Source organism: Pygocentrus nattereri, chromosome 22 (genome assembly GCF_015220715.1).
Source record: "Pygocentrus nattereri isolate fPygNat1 chromosome 22, fPygNat1.pri, whole genome shotgun sequence".
Taxonomy (NCBI): domain Eukaryota; kingdom Metazoa; phylum Chordata; class Actinopteri; order Characiformes; family Serrasalmidae; genus Pygocentrus; species Pygocentrus nattereri.
Window position 1 is genome coordinate 24,825,439 of NC_051232.1, and position 16,856 is coordinate 24,842,294.

Below are 16,856 nucleotides of genomic sequence, written 5' to 3' on the forward strand. Positions count from 1 at the left end.
CTGATGACTTTTGTGTTTATTAGAATGATTTTGTCTGCTGAAGTTAATGTCTTTTTTACTGTATCCACACTCTGTTCGAGTCCATATCAACGCTGCAGTGTGAGTGTTTATTCACTCCTGTGAGGCTGTTTCTCCAAGTCCTGCTTAAACTGAGCTGATAGTGCTGTGTGGAACTCAGACAGTCTGTGAGTGCTGATAATGAGGAATATTACCTTGACATTTCTGAATAGCGTTGTTTTTCAGGCCTCATAAACACCCGCTGAGCTCCGAGTAACAGCTCTGTTCACTGAGGGAGGCGACAACACTTTAAATACTTTTATCACTTCATCCCACATTCCATCTCTCTTTCCCTGCTGGCTAGGGGTCAGCGCTCTCTCTCTCTCTCTCTCTCTCTCTCTCGCTCTCTATTGCTCATTTTATTCTTCTCTCTTCATTTTAATCTCTTCTGTCTACCTCTCCTTGTCTTTCTTTCTCATGATCTCCTTTCCCTCTCTCTCTGTCTCTCTGCCTCTTTTTGATTCTGTCTGTCCATCTCTCTTCTTCTTTCTCTCTGTGTCCTTTCCCTCTCTCACTCTCTTTTTCGTATATTGTTCTTTCTCTCCTTCTTACTCTCTGCCTCCTTTCCCTCTCTCTTTTACTTTCTTTTTCTTCTAACATTTTTCTCCTTCTCCTTTCCCCCCCTCTCTCTCTCTCTCTCTCTCTCTCTCTCTTCTATCGTTTTTTCTTCTTCTTCCTCTCTTTCTCCTTTTCCTCTCTTTTACTTTTGTTTTCCTCTATCTTTCTTTCTCTCCTGCTTCATCCCTTTCTCCTTTCCTTCTCCCTTCCTCTCACACTGTTTTTCTTCCATCTTTTTTTTTCTCTTTCTTCCTCTCTTTCTCTTTTGCCCCTCTCCCACTCGTTTTCCTGTCTTTCTTTCTCTTATTCTTCCTATCTCTTTTGCTCTCTTTCTTACTGTCTTTCTTTTTGTAATTCCCTGTCTTCCCCTTTCTCTCTCTCTCTCCTTCGCTTGCTCTCTTTACCTCTGTTTTCTTTCCTTCCCCTCTCTCTCTCTCTCTCTCTCTCTCTCTCTTTCTCTCTCCCTCTCTCTCTCTCTCTCTTTCTCTCTATCTCTCTCTCTCTCTCTCTCTCTCTCTCTCTTTCTCTCTCTCTTTCTGTCTTGCAGGTCATTAAGACAGTGCTGGTAAAATGATGTTTAATGGCTGCCTCACTAATCGATAAATCATTTATTTGGCTCAGTACCTGCTCTGGCTATTAAACACTAACACTGCTGCATCCTCTGTGCCTCTGTGTGTGTGTGTGCGTGTGTGTGTGTGTGTGTGTGTGTGTGTGTGTGTGTGTGTGTGTATGTTGCTCATCTTGAGCCGATGCGTCTCTCTCTCTCTGACTGTAGTAGGTACAGTAAAGTCAGTCTACAGTGGTTCTGAGAATCATCAGTGGATCCTGTAGTGATCAGGGGTGTAAAAGTACAGAGAGAGTGTACTTTAGTGAAAGTGTGGATACGGAGTCAAACTCCCATTCAGTTAAAGTGAAACTGGGGAGCCAAAAAGTATCAACACATGAAGTAAAAGGCGAATACTTGAACAAGTAAACAAAACAGGTGGTATGTGGTGTTTGCTGCAGACACTATTCAGTGATCCTGACCTTCACACACTACAGATTTGGAGTTGTTTGTGGTCGTGTGTGATGTGTGTAGTGTGTCTTTTGTTGTAGTGTGCCCCTTTGTTCTGATCCCTCTTTTCTGTCCTACTGACCCCAGTTTACCCCCTCCCCCTTTCTTTCCCTCTGCTGTACTGGCCGCTCCTCAAGCTGTGATGCAGCAATCAATTGACCTATCACCCACAAACATGTTCTTTCAAGGCTGCTTGTTGCCAAGTTGGACAAGCTTTACTGAACGTTAGCAACAATCCCATTCAAAATAATGAGAGACTGCATTTTGTTTGTTGTTGTTGTTGTTTTGCGCTATTTTCAATGTCAGCATAATCAAATTGGTCAGCTCACCCAGTCTGTCCTGATTGGTGAACCGCCAGATTGGTTCCACACCTACAGGTTCCGCCCCTGTCTTGCAGTCTCCAACCAGCTGTAAACACCACTGTGGCAGTTTACACAAAGGCGTCGGTTCTGCCGAATCAGTTTGAACTACAATGCAGTCAGGTCAATGTCTTTTCGACATGACTACAAAACTATTCTTGTCAACTAGGATTGTGTTATGAGGCCACATCATCTAACAACGGGCTGGAATTCCAGAAAGGCTTTTCAGACAGTTGAGAAAAGTAGCTTATATGGGAGAGAGTTACTTATTCTGGGACATACTTTGAGCCCTGTAACTTTGCAGCCAGTTTACACGTACAAAATTCTATAAAAACCTGAAAAGCGTAATAGATCCATATCTTTTGAATGAGACTTTTGCCAACGTTCTTCAAAAGTTGTCCAATCTAGCAACAGTAGCTATGGAAGAATGTATTTGTGGTCAGGGCATGGCTAGGTTAATGACCTCAACTTATGTTTTTCTTTGGGGGGGTTTTCTTTCATTGTTTCTTTGTCTTTACCGTTTTCTTTTCTCATCATTTCTTTCTTTCTTTCTTTCTTTCTTTCTTTCTTTCTTTCTTTCTTTCTTTCTTTCCTTCTTTCTTTCTTTCTTCCATGTTTTTCAGTCATGAGGACTATGAGCCAGAGATAAAGTAAGCACAACTGTATGCGTCAGCTGTACAAATCTATATAAGTCTGTATAATCAGTATAAATCTGAGTAAGCTGCATAAATCAGTGTAATCTATATTAAACTGTATAATCTGTATAAATCTGCGTAATCATTATTAACGGCTGAAATCTGTCTTCATCTGTATAATCTATGTAAACCCTTTTATAGAAATCTGAAGCTCAGCTACTGTTTCCACTCTCTCCTCTCATTCATATGTTCTGTAACTTGCCTAGGAGTGTTCCACTCCTGCCATCACCCCCCCCCCCATCCCCCCCCCCCCCCCAGCTGCCTCAGTATGAAACACAACTGATAAAGAAATGTCCCACTCCATATCACCCCCCAACACAAACATCCTGCACACTATGCTGCCAGTATCACTGCTTTATGAGTGAAGAGCCAATGTTCAAGTTTTACTCAATTTTTTAGATGTGCCTAAGAGCTCTGTTCATGTCGTCCGGTGGCTTTTATAACACAGCAGCAAATCGTGATACAATATAATAATGAATCATAAATAATAATAAGCAGGAGCATTTCTTCTATCAAGAAATATTGTTCATTTAGAATGTGCTGTTGTTACAAAGCAAGTATGGACCACTCACATAGGACAGTCGCATTCAGTAACTCGTTATTTGTATATTGCAGTCATTTCAGTGGCACATATTCATGAACATAGTATTGCATTGTAGTTTTTACTCACCAAATTGCCCTGCAGTGATAATGCTAATTTCCACTAGCACCTACATGGGATTTCCTGTGTTGTGTTAGCATGTAAGCTGTTTACATCATTTGTTTTTCCACCCTGGGTTTAAAAGTCCCACAAGCCTGCCACAAGCATGAACATTTGAAGTGATTTAAAGGGATAAGTATTCCGTCAAAGCCTAACATTGAATATTATTGGAGAAGCAGTTTAGCATGTTAGCTATGTTTTAGCCTGTTTAGCCTGCTGTCTCCAACCGTAGAGAGCTACCTTCTTACAGAGCCAAGTTCCCACCACAATGCGCCACACCTGCTACAGCCAATCAACATCTTCCCAAGTCCCTGATTGGCTGAATCAGATGTATTACAGTTAAGTAAGGGGTGGGGCAGTTTATAGGATACATGTTGGAACTAAACTCTGCAGGAAAGTCACTCTTCAGAACCAGGGTGGGGGTCCACTGGCTTAATTGTTAAGAAAGTCATCTGCCTTGTTTTTGTTTAATTTTTAGTTACTTTCAGTTACGTGTTAACACAGAGGTCAGTTGTTGTGAGGTGGTCAAAGGTGTCCGTCTTATTATTTTACAGCAACTTAGAGCACAGCTCAGCCAATCAGATTTTAGTACCAGAAATATCCATTTTTGGTCATCAAATTTATTATCATTTATAATGACACAAAACAATTCTGCCACAAGTTATGTAGTTCAGTAGCAGTAGTCTATGGTTGCTAAGCAACATGACAATCAAAGATGCTTTAATAACTTCATTAATACATAGTCACATATGTGCATATCTGGTATATAACAATGGCTTAGAACACGGCTCAACCAATCAGATCTCATTTGCAGTCGTGCAGTCGATTGTTATTTTAACATATCAAATGATGTTTTGAATATGTGAACACACTTCAGCACATTGATGTACAAATACTTTATTTGTCAAATTTAATATATTAGGGAAAAAATGAAACACGTAGCCTGTGCAAAAGTAATGGCTCATTTAATATTTTATATTCTATGTTAAAGATCATCAAATACTTTGAAATTGTGCACTAATGTTTAAGTCTGTTACGTAAGTTATTTGATACAAAAGTGGTGTTCAAACCTTTGCATACTCAGTAACTACTATGAAATGAACGTGTTCTGTAGTTATGAGAGTGAGGAACTGGAGTGTGGTCCCACATCTACAGACCCTTAGAGATTAAGGGCTTTAATGTGCATGCTTCTGACAGAAAGTGTGCGCTAGCATGCTAGTTCTTCTAAACCCAGAGTGAATCATTAGTGAGTAGGTAATGCAGGAGTTTTAAATTAGTGCAGGTTTGTAATCAGGGCAGTAAAACCGGAGGCCCTGTGGCTCTACAACTCTCTGCTGAAGCATTTTCCCACTGATTACAGCCGCTCTGTCACAGCCACCCTGCACCACTGCATCACTTTGATATCTTCACCTCGTTTTCTCTCTGCCTGTCTCTCTCTCTCTCTCTCTTTCTGTCTCTTGCTTTAATTTTCTTTTTTTCTTGCTCGCTTTCATTTGTTGCCGTCTGTCCTTCTGTACGTTCGAGCATTTTTACCTGTTGTCACATGTTTATGAAGAATCCAAATGCAGATGGTGCAACAGCAGAGAAATAAACGGCTCATATTCTACGGATTCCTTATATTTCATGTGACGTCTGCTTAGAACCTTTTTTTCATGTGACGTCTGCTTAGAACCTGTGTTTCTGTTCTAATGTTCAGAATCAATTTGCACATGATCATTTTTCAACTTGTCCTTTAATTAAACAGACTGTTCCTTTAAGACTGATGTATGTAAATGAGCTGTGTTCTGATTGGCTGCACAGTACTGTACCTCATTCAAAATGTACCACAGGCTGAAACATCGAATAACGTGAATTATGTTCACTTTTTTTGGACTAAGGCACTTTTGTCTAATTAATTTCATTGAGATGTGTTTTGCTCTTCAGAAGAAGGAAAAAAGGTACCTCTTATTTATTGACTTGCTTATTTTTTATTTTTCCATCTGTTTTTTTGTACCGAGCAGGATTATTGTTAATGAAACTATTACTGAAGCGAAAATAGCAGCAAAACAATGTACTCCTTAACTGGTTTCTGATAAAATATTCACAAAATATTTTACCAAATATATTACCAGAAACCAAATCTCAGTATCAAACTAAACAACAAACTATCCATCCATCCATTTTCTAAGCCGCTTCTCCGTCAGGGTCGTGGGGGGTGATGCTGGAGCCTATCCCAGCGGTCATCGGGTGGAAAAAACATTAAATAAAACTAAGAAAAAAAAACTATTAAAGGAGAATTCCACCTGGTTTTCAACATTTCTGCCTAATCATTAAACCATAAACAAACTCATTAAAATGGTTTGATATAAATTATTGATTGTAGAGAAACTTGCAGACATAGTCATAACCATTTCTTGTAAAATAAATCATGTGAGGGAGCTTTTAGAGGCAGTAAACTCCTCAGACGTCTGGTTCCCATCACTACCACTTTGAAACTTGACTCTGTAAGTTTCTCTAGAACAGAGCATTTCACACCAAACTACTCTGGATGACTTTGTTTGCATCTTAACTATTTAAATATGCAGAAATTTTGAAAAGTCAATTGAGTTCTTGGTTTTAATAGACAAAACTGAAACTAATCTGAAATTGGAAAATCAAAATGGAAGACTACACAATAGTAAAAAAAAGAATAACCCTGATGGAGAGGACTTCAAATCAACAGAAGAACTCTTTCTCAGAGGAGTGATGAATGTAGTATGCAAGATCGCCGGTTCACAAACTCTTGTGTTATTAAGCTAAATTTCCCCACTTAAAACAAATGAAGACACCTGTAACAGTTGTAAGACATGATCGGAATTGTAGCTCTTGAGATTTGAAAATGACGTTCTTTAAAACAGCAATTTTGATATAAAAAAATTAAAGTTCCTAGATATAAACACTGCTGATTGTCAGGATGTTGTTGCTTGGCAACAGGGAAAAGTGCAGTCTCTAACAAATTGCACTGTGTAACCCTGGCAGAAAAAAGGGCAGTGCAGTGCACCTTGTGTTTTTCAGCCATGATGTGACTCAAACCCCCTTCCCCATAGTAACATTTTTGTTTTCCAGGACTTGGCTCTAACGTATGTATGTATGTGTGTGTGTGTGTGTGTGTGTGTGTGTGTGTGTGTGTGTGTGTGTGTGTGTGTGTGTGCGTGTCTTCTTTCCAGATCGTGGGTGATCGGTGCTATAGCACTGCTGTGTTTGCTGGGTCTGACCTGGGCGTTTGGTCTGATGTACGTGAACGAGAGCACAGTGATCATGGCCTATCTCTTCACCATCTTCAACTCTCTACAGGGCATGTTCATCTTCATCTTCCACTGTGTTCTGCAGAAGAAGGTAACATACATACAAGCATACTATACATACACACACACACACATACATGTCTTTTTGTACAGTGTTTGTTATATACATACACACACAGGCTTACTATAGGTCTGTTGCTGGTTGTTTTCTGCCCCTAAGAACTGTAGAAGCAACTTTCATAGGAATTAACACTATCGCTATAAGTCTTAAACTGTCACCTCTCTATTTCACTGTTGTTGTTGCGTGAATGTATGTTTATGTGTAGGTGCGTAAAGAGTATGGAAAGTGTTTGCGGACTCATTGCTACAGTGGAAAGAGTGTGGACTCGTCTGTGGGCTCCAGCAAAAGTTCCGCCTCCCGCGCACCTGGACGCTACTCCAGCAGCTCCCAGGTAGAGGGGGCCTTCCTTACACCCTTATGCACACATAAACATGACATATATACGTTGTATAGAAAGTTCTGTCCAACCCTAAAAACCACACATCTTTAACTGTTCCTCACAAGCATGACCATCAGTTACTGAGACGTTATCTGTGTTTTCTCTTACACTTTTTCTATCTCTTCTTTCCCTCTCTCTCTCTCTCTCTCTCTCTCTCTCTCTTTCATCACAAGGTCCACCACCAGCCTTGTATGACAAACTGCTCACAGTTACAGTATGAACAAGTAATTATCCACTCTATGATCTTTCTACATGCAATTCATCACCAGCACTTTTCTCCTGCAGTAGTGCAATAGTAATGTAATACTGTATGTTCAGTACTGTCCAGAAGTCAAAGACCACCTCTCATTTATTAAAGTTCCAGTCAAAACAGCCATTGCATACACATTTGTTTTTTAAAGTATATATTTCTGCAGGGATTAGTTATAACTTCACTTGCATAAGGAAGGAGTAGGTCAAAGGAAAATAAGTGTATAGTTTCCGAAAGTGTATAAAAATTATTGACACAGAAAAGGTGAGATTCCTAGCAACCCACTGCAAAATTTGGTAGACCCCAAAATCCCCATCAAATTAACAGCACTTAAAGCTTTGATCTTGGAGAGAGAAGAGAAAATCGAAACTGGATGTCTGAGTGGAGTAAATTAGAGTAAATTGTAGTCATTTTAATTGACGTTTTATAGACTAATAAGTCTAAATTTGTAAGGTAGGTATGTTCAAACTGAAGATTGGGGGAGGGACATGGCATTGCTGAAACCCCTCCGTCTTTCAATCTAATGCCCTATTAATTCAAGTCCTCACCTGTCGTTCCTGTGACGAAGGGCTCGCAGTCCCCACCACCACGCCATATCCTCTGTGTTCCTAAATCTTACATTTCTTTTACATTTCTATTTGTCAGTTCTACTACACACACCTACTATGATAAAATGTCTGGCTTACTAGTTACAGGCCGAATCTACCCTGAACTTCTCAGAGTTCTCCCTCTCCCTCACTTAGTCTTCCCTCATACTACCACCACCATGTTGAAGGCATGGTCTGAACTCACAAACTGGGAATGTGAGAAGCAGAAAATGCAACTTCTAAGATTGAACATTGGAGTTGTGAAACAAATTTATTAAGTGTGTTGTTTTTTTTCCTGATGTTGAAATATGAACAACTTGTACTCAATGGCCTTTTTGATTGGAAATCAAATAAACTGAGTGATCTCTGACTTACTGTTCTGTATCAGACTGTATTACATGCTTAAGGCAAGCATAAATAACTTGAATCTTGCGTGTTTGCTACTTTCCCCGCTTTCATACAGTGTGTGGCCTCGTGGCCCAAGCATTTGCATGTTTAGCATTTAGCGTGCTGCTAATGCTCCAATACAGTGCTGAGGTGCTTGCCACCTCCCTTGCATGCAATGGGAATTGGTTGATGAGACTGTGTTGTTCATTAAAGCTTATTCAATATGATCTGTATCTGTAGTGCATGGAAAATCATTTTGGCTTGACCTTTACGTTTAATAGAAGTCAATGGATGTAACTGTCCTATTACTTCTGTGTTTCAAGCCAATTGACCATAAGCTACAGATGCAGCAGATAGAGATTAGGTTGAAAAACACTGTTGCTGGGTGTTCAACATTTTAGTCCGTAGTGTGGCTGATAGTAGCAGTGCAGTAAATCACAACCAAACAGTTTTGAAGAGCATAGCTGCCTGAAGCGCCCTTTGGTTGGATTCTCATAATTTATTTTCACTGTTAATTATAGGATTTGTAAAACATTATAGTCTTTTAATAAGAATAATAACATAGTCCTCCTATTATCCACCAATGAGCTTCTTGGCCACTTTAATGGAAACACCCTGTAGATCCTCTTTGCTGGTATACAGTTAGAGAATGTTGACACATGGTTTGCAAAAGACTCCCTTTCTTCCTTTATCAATGGCCAGTTTCTTACTACAGAAACTCTCTTGGCTGGATTTTGGGTGACAAATGTGTCAGTGTCACTGCTGTGCTAAGAATAAGTCACTACTTAGATAATATCTGGACAACAGCAGTTTTGTGTTCAGAAACTGATCAAGTCATCAGGTCAGCCAGTGAAAGGAAGCATAAGGTAGGTGTTTACAATAAAGTGACCAGTGAATAGTCGTACATGGCAGGTGTTTCTAATAAAGTTCCAGTGAGTAGATGTACAAGGTACTTCCAATAAAGTGGCTAATGAGTCAAAATACATGGAAGGTGCTTCCAATAAAGTGCAAAGTGGCCAGTATGTGGAAGTGCAAGGTAGATGTTTCCAATATAGTGGTCAGTGAGAGGAAGTATAAGGCAGGTGTTTCTAATAAATTGACTAGTAAGTGGAAGTACAATAAAGTGGCCTGAAAGTGGAATTAAAAATAAATGTTTCCAATTAAGTGGTCAGTGAGTGGAAGAACAAGTTGTGTATTTCCAATAGAGTGGCCAGTGAGTGAAAGTACATGATGGATGTGTCCAGTAAATTGGCCAATGAGTTGAAGTACAAGGTAAATGTTTCAAGTGGCCAACGAGTGTGACTGAATCACTGTTGTAGTTATGCTGTTGATGCAGCAATTTTGCTTGTTAGTAATCAGCACTTCCTGAGTGTGATCGGTATTCAGAAAGGGTTTTCTGGGCATGATTAAAAATGAAATGCTCCTGCATTGAGGTTTGAACAAGGTGCAGCTGTTAGCCTGAAGAGAAAAAAAGAGAGACAGAAAAAAAAGTTGTATTGCTGAGTTGTTAAACTTAAGCAGTGCTTTGTTTTGCTTCCTGATGGAAAGAACTTGAGAATTGATTTCCTTGCTGGGGTTCCTGACACAATATATGTAAAGTATGACAACCAGAGTGGTTTATAGGTCTGACCTGGCACAAAACAGGATGGATAAAAATGGACCGCAGTATGCAGAGTGCTTTTTTCATTTGTATTGTACGACGTGGATGGCACTATAAAGGCATAAGCAGAAAAAATGTTTTTTTGCTGAAAAAGCACAGCGATGCTCTTCAAAACAGCCTGGCTAAATCTATTGCATTGTCAGGATTTGAAAAAGCATGTACATTTAGTGCTGGAGAGACAGAGAAGTATGCAAAAATCTGTGCACCCATGGTCATATTCCATGTTTTATTGATTTTCAAGAATCATCATCAGAGAACACTTCTCTGCACATTTTAATGTACAATTGCAGAAAATTTAAGTGTGTTCTCTGTAGAGGACGTTACCTTATTTCATGAGGAAAATCTACAAAATGATCAAACTTTTGCATACAACTGTATATAAGAGAGAGAGAGAGAGAGAGAGAGAGAGTGAGAGAGAGTGAGAGAGAGAGAGTGAGAGAGAGAGAGAGAGAGAGAGAGAGAGAGAGAGCTTTGCATTCTTTTGTCATTGCAAATCCTCAGCTTTACATACGGAGCTTTATTATTGTATCACTATGGCAATGACATGTCTGGTCAGGGGAGGGGATATCCATGGAAACAAGTTTTTTGTTTGACCTTTAGCCTTCTAGGGGTCATCTGCTTACATGTTCTGCAGACACATCTGACACACGCACTCTGATGACCGTGTGTGTGTGTGTGTGTGTGTGTGTGTGCGTGCACCTTTAAACGTCTCCAGGATGGGCAATGCTTCCTAAGCGATTTCCTTCTCCTAAATTCCAGCAGGATGTCAGGCTGTTTGGTTCTTCAGCAGTATTAAACTTTTAACATGCCTATAATAAAGTAAAATATACTTCCATTCACAGAGCCGTCAGAGTCAGACTTAAACAGTGCTAACGTTGATCTTTAAATACAGTGAGCAGTAGGTTTAGATCAGTCATCTACAAAACTCTGAAGTTCCTATGAATTTGTTTTGTTCAGAGGAATATAACGAAACAAATATTTGATTTTGAGAAAAAGACGTTGATACATAGATATCAATTCAAAGTGTATTTAATATTATAGAAAAACACACATCCATATTTAATATTTTGACTCGTATACTTACAATAAATCGTCCCCTTTGCATGATAAGGTTCTGTCTGCGTTTTTGAGATAATGAGCTTCAAAGATTTTGGATTCCATATAGCAAAGCTGATATATGGAGCAGGTCTGTGTCATACATACAAGTCACCCATACCCTAAATCTATTCTAAATGCACAACATCGAAATCCTATCAGATTTGTAAGTGTCAAATGCAGACAGAGCCTTCTAATCCTAAGAACTCACTTTCTGCTCAGAATTATAAGGTTTTATCTGGCAAAACATCAAAAGAAGCATTCATTTTAGGTGTATGCAACTGTTTAGTCGTAATTTGTTTTAAAACTTAAAATTAGTTCTAACCAATTATCAGAAAGTTACATTTAACACCGTCTATGACGGTTTCATGACGCTGCTTTTTATTATTTATTTATTTATTTATTTATTTATTTATTCTCACTTTTATTTCTTGCTTTAGGACATAATCATGTTTTTCTCGTTCAAAAAAGCATTGCAGATTAATCGTAAAGGTCAGAGCTAAATATTTTGTCCAGTGCAAAGGTCAGTTTTAGTTGAATTTTTCTTTTTAGATTAGACAGAAACCAGCTTCTGTAATAAACTGTCCCAGCAAGTAAGTAGTAAGTGTAGCCAATCAGTCTAAAGGCAGCATGAGGTTTTGTTTTGTATCAGAATTGTGACTCTAATGTCTTAAACTGAGAGAAAGAAGAAAAAGAGAAGATGGATTAATGAATGAATTTAATGTTTGTGTTGAAATGAAGACCCCATTCATTCACATTTTCATTATTTTATTGCCTTTAAGGCTTAATGTTTTATGTTTGAAATAATAAGAACTTCTAAAGAACTTTAAGATATAAGACAGACAAGACAAGAGTTTTCATGTTCCATAAAGTTTTATTAACTTTTCCCCCAGTCACTGAGCAGTGCGATAACGCGACAAAGAAGCAGAACCTGATTGGTCCTCTTGTGTGTATTCCAAGTGCTGATTGGCTCACAGATAGAACCTTGTAGAACTAAGTTGAAGTTTGACTTTGGAGGTGGAACCTTTTTATTTTTAGTTAAAGAGTCCAAAAGTGCATGCAAGGCAAAAAACACTCAATTTTGACAAAAATGAAGTACTACGATTTATTTTTATGTTAATAAACTTGCATATTCAACATTCTGGATCATTTTGGTGCACTGTGTCATCCAGTGGTCACCATAAGTGAAACATAAAAGGCCGCATTCAGTGCTTTTGTTATGTTGTCATTTTTAATTCATTGTGCAGATAGTGTGAATATTGGCAGTTTGTATTGATGGCTTGGAGTTGTATACAGTTTTTCCATCTGTGTTCATACATCACTCTGTTAGTACTTCAGCCGCATGAAAAACATTATATAATATAAATGACATTTTTATTATTGCATACCAGTTCCCTCTATAAGCGCTGTGTTAGCTCCTGAAACTGTCTCCACCGTGCACGATGGCTGTGACTGTAATTATTCAAAAGTGTATACTTGCATTCAGTAAAAGCATCTAGTCATTGCTGCCTACCTATGGCTGAATAGCTGTTCTGGAGTATATCGGAGAAATACTGCTGTAGATAAATGATTTTTTGTGCTGGGAGCACAAAAGGAAAAAAAAGGAACGTTGAGAAAGCTATTTCGGCAGCAGCTGCTGATTTATTTGTGAGTTGCTTTTGTATTTATTGTCAGAGTTTAAACAGTCCAGTTTACTGCAGTAGAACAGTTTAAATGGGTTATTGTGCATAGTGACAGTTGTTAGCGTCATGCTGGTTGGAGACGGATGATGCTGCTGGCCTGATGCTCCTCTACCAGGCTTTATTTGACTTATTTAAGTGTGTGCGTGTGACATTGTGATGTGTGTGTTCTTCTCAGAGTCGTATCCGTCGAATGTGGAACGACACAGTGAGGAAACAGTCGGAATCGTCCTTCATCACTGGAGACATCAACAGCTCAGCCACCATCAACAGAGGTACACATATAAAACAGCACACGTCCATATGGTTTTATTAAAGGTGGTTGCTACAGATATTTCCAGAAAACATTAAAAGCCCCAGCATTCTCCAAGACCAAAAACAATAAAAGGTATCCAGCGAACTCCAAAAGCCCCACTGTTCTCTTACAGAGAAGACCAACAACCTCAGCATTGTCCAAGAAACCTCCAAAATTCCCCAAAGAAAAACCCTAAAACCCATCAACAAACACCAAAGCCTCAATGCTTTTCAACATCAAAAGCCACAGTATTCTCCAACACCAACAATCTCCAAAGAAAAACACCAAAACCCCACCATTTCTCAGCAAACACCAAAAACCCCAGTGTTCTCCAACAAACAAAGGCCCAGAGTTCTGAAAAAAAAAAAACACCAGAAGGCCCAGCATTCTCAAATACCAACAACCCCAACATTCTCCCAAGAAAACCACTCCAAGTCCACCATTTACCAACAAACACCAAAAAACCCAGTGTTTTCTAACAAACCCCAAAAGCCTCAGTATTCTCCAACAGTGTCAACATTTATTTGCAAACACCAAACTTCCACTAAATTTAGCAAAAAACACTAAACCTAGTCTCCAGCAAAAAACAATTTCAACATTCCTCAACAACCTCCACATTGCCTAACAATGACGATCCAGAGCCTCCAACAAACACCAAGAGATGCAGGATTCTCCCGTTTACACTCTTCCACAGTGTTCTCCCCATTCATGCTGTTCTCCAGTGTTCTCCCCCTCAAGTTGTTCTAGAATGTTCTCCCTTGTTCAGAGTGGTTCGTTTGGCTTGTTGTAAAGTTGCCAGTATTGAAATGTTAATAGTTGTTGGAGAATAATGGAGTTTGTTGAAGAAAGTTCAAGATCAAGAAGAGCATATTATCGTTCCAAAACTTGGCCCAACAATACAAAATTAGAACAAACACAAAGTATTTGAGTACAGCGCTCAGTAACTATGCTAATTAACTGTGCACAGCACAGCAGCATGATCTGGGTGCTCGGTTACGTAAGGGGCTGGTCGATGTGAGGTGGTGTATGCTAACGAGGAGCCTCCATCCTCACTCTGCTCTAATGTGTTATGTGTCACTCACTCATGTACAGCAGCACTAAATAAAATTCAGTCTTACAGCTCTGGTCATCTATTTTTACCTGTGGAGGAAAACAATGGAACAGAAGTGGTGATAAAGAGCAGCCTTCAGAATTAAGAGCTGATGAAGATGAAGTAAACAACAAATGAACTTCTGAGTGAATAATTAATATGATTTACTGTGACTAATTAAATTAGATCAGCCGTGTTTAGAACAACATGAAACTGGCCTCTGCAGAGAGGACACGTTTGGAGACAGAGAGCCGCTGTGTTGTATAGACAGATTAAACCTGCTACACCTGCACACCTGTGCTTTTCTTTAATTCTTCTCTTTTACTTTGCTTTTCTTTACCCTTTTTCCCCATTTCTTTCTACTAGACTCCTTTCTTTCTTCTTTTTCTTTCTTTTGGTTGTTGGTTTCTCTCTCTCTGCCCCTCTCTCTCTCTTTAAATCAGAGCTGTTCTGAGCTCACTACGACACTAATGCGCTGCTGTGATGACGGATTGACGCTGCAGAGAGGGAGGAAGTGTCAAGACGGCAATAATTAGGCACTCAACAAAGCCATCCACACATACACACACACTCACACACTCACACACACACACACACACTCACGCTAATAGTGCTCCTCGTTCACGGCGAGTGGAGAGAGCAGATGTTTTAAAGCTAAGTGAAAGTATGTTGCAGTCAGAAACAGAAGTGTGTGAGATAGATTAGTGACATAATCGCACACATTAACATTCACTGCTGCCCACACACACACACACAGGTACATGCGCGCACAGAGCAGAATGGTGGCGCGCGTCGTCACTTGTTACTCTGTGTAACGTGATGAAGATGAAACAGTGCGAATCCCCCTCAGCACTCAGATCTGGAATCTGGGTCAGGAAAGTTTTATCCCAGAAAAATCTTCATGAGCTGCCATAGAGCTAAAACATCACACTTTCTCCCAAACCGTCTTCCTGCTGTCACTTCTGTCACTGCCTTCAGACCAAAACCAAATCCTCCCCGCTGTTCCTCCTTTTGGTGAGATGCAGGTTTACTGATGGGGCATCAGGGCTGCACAGTATGGACGTGAGATACAATGTTCAGTAAAGCTGTTGGATAACGTAGTGATAATGAAGTGAAAAGCAATAACTCAGTATTACAGATTTATATGATTACTTAAGCAGTAAAATACACTTCCACTTACATTCAAATTACATTCTGTATTGACAGGTTTGAGGTTGTATTTTTTTAACATTATTATTTGTGGGTCATATGTTCCACATTTTACATCATAATGTAAACACAAACAGACAAAAATAGACACATTTATTTTTTTACTTACATAAAAATATTTTCACTTAATTATAAATAGGTCAGAAAGCATTCATACCTTGTGCATTATTATTTGACTATTAGTTATGAAGAAAACAAACAAGTACAGAATACAAACAGGGTCATATCACTGTACATACAGGTATTGGGATTGTAGCTATTAAGCTAAAGAGTAAGAGGAGCGGAAGAGGGGATGCTAGTTAGTGGTAAGACATTTCAGCTTCTCGAAATGTGCAATTCTTGGAATCCCAGGTTCTATAAGATTTTACAGAAGCCTTTCCAGATGAAAACATCCATCTTTTCTAATTTAAGGAAAAGCATGAGATCGCAGAGCCACTGTGAGGTCTTCGGCGGAAACAGTGATTTCCAATTAATCAATATCTTCCTCCTTGCCAGAAGGGAAGCAAATGAGTCTGTGTTAATCAACCCAAGAAAACATAATTCAAAACTTGGTACAATCTCTAGATCAAATACTTCTGGTACACAGACAAAAAAAGACAAAACAAGTCCAAAACATCAGCTTTAGCTGAATGAAAGCAATCACATAGCTCATCTGTCCCACACTGAGTTTTTGCCAGTTTCTTTTTGCAGTAATCAACCCTATAAAGGACCTTGAGTCTGCATTTCTGACGTTTTTCTGTTAAATAAAGAGTCAATGTGGAAAGAAATGTGGAAAAATATAAGGGATGTTTTTCTTTGTGCAAAACAAGACTGTATAAACAACTATACTCTCTTCATTACCTTCAGATCATAATAAAATCCATCTTCTCCTGCCTACAAACACATGTGGAATGGGTTGAAAATGTAGAATACTGGGAATAAATAACATGAAATGAATATGAAAAGAAAAGCCTTGTTCACACTGTGATGAACCATGACTTCAAAGAGTTAAATAAAAATACACACATATAAACACTCATGCAAAACGCCAGAAATACAGTTTAACAGATGATTCATGAGAATATGATGCAGATTGGCTGTGGGCTGGGTTTACGTGGGCTGCTTGACTTATTTAGTGTCCCTCAGGCCGTGCTGTTTAGAGACAAATTTGCTTAGCAGCACCTGCCCAACGCTTGTTTTTGACTAACTGATGAAATTCATAGCTGTTCTTCTTGTTCAAACAAAATCGTTGGAGCGCACAAACTTTTTCACAATGCCAGTTGAAAGTTCACCAGTCCTTTGACTGTTTTTGCAATGATCTGTATTCATTCTGTATGTCTCTCCCTCTCTCTCTCTCCATAGAGACTGAGCACTCATTTCAGTTTCAGACAGTGTTTGCATGTTTAATTCATTTCTCGCCGCGCGATTATTTCTCTGCG

General features: G+C 39.1%; 1 protein-coding gene across 17 annotated transcripts in view; it reads left to right on the top strand.

Annotated features, from left to right (window-relative positions):
• The window catches only part of LOC108427443 (adhesion G protein-coupled receptor L3-like), a 444,945-nt gene that overhangs the window by 414,683 nt on the left and 13,406 nt on the right, over positions 1 to 16,856 (top strand). For 10 of the 17 annotated variants that reach the window (XM_017697583.2, XM_017697581.2, XM_017697576.2 and 7 more), the window contains 4 exons: positions 6,609 to 6,777; positions 7,013 to 7,138; positions 7,360 to 7,410; positions 13,023 to 13,119. In XM_017697583.2, coding sequence (XP_017553072.1) covers positions 6,609 to 6,777; positions 7,013 to 7,138; positions 7,360 to 7,410; positions 13,023 to 13,119 — 443 coding nt within the window. The remainder of the gene's footprint in view (positions 1 to 6,608; positions 6,778 to 7,012; positions 7,139 to 7,359; positions 7,411 to 13,022; positions 13,120 to 16,856) is intronic. The other 7 variants (XM_037533074.1, XM_017697582.2, XM_017697578.2 and 4 more) reach the window with 1 other exon arrangement.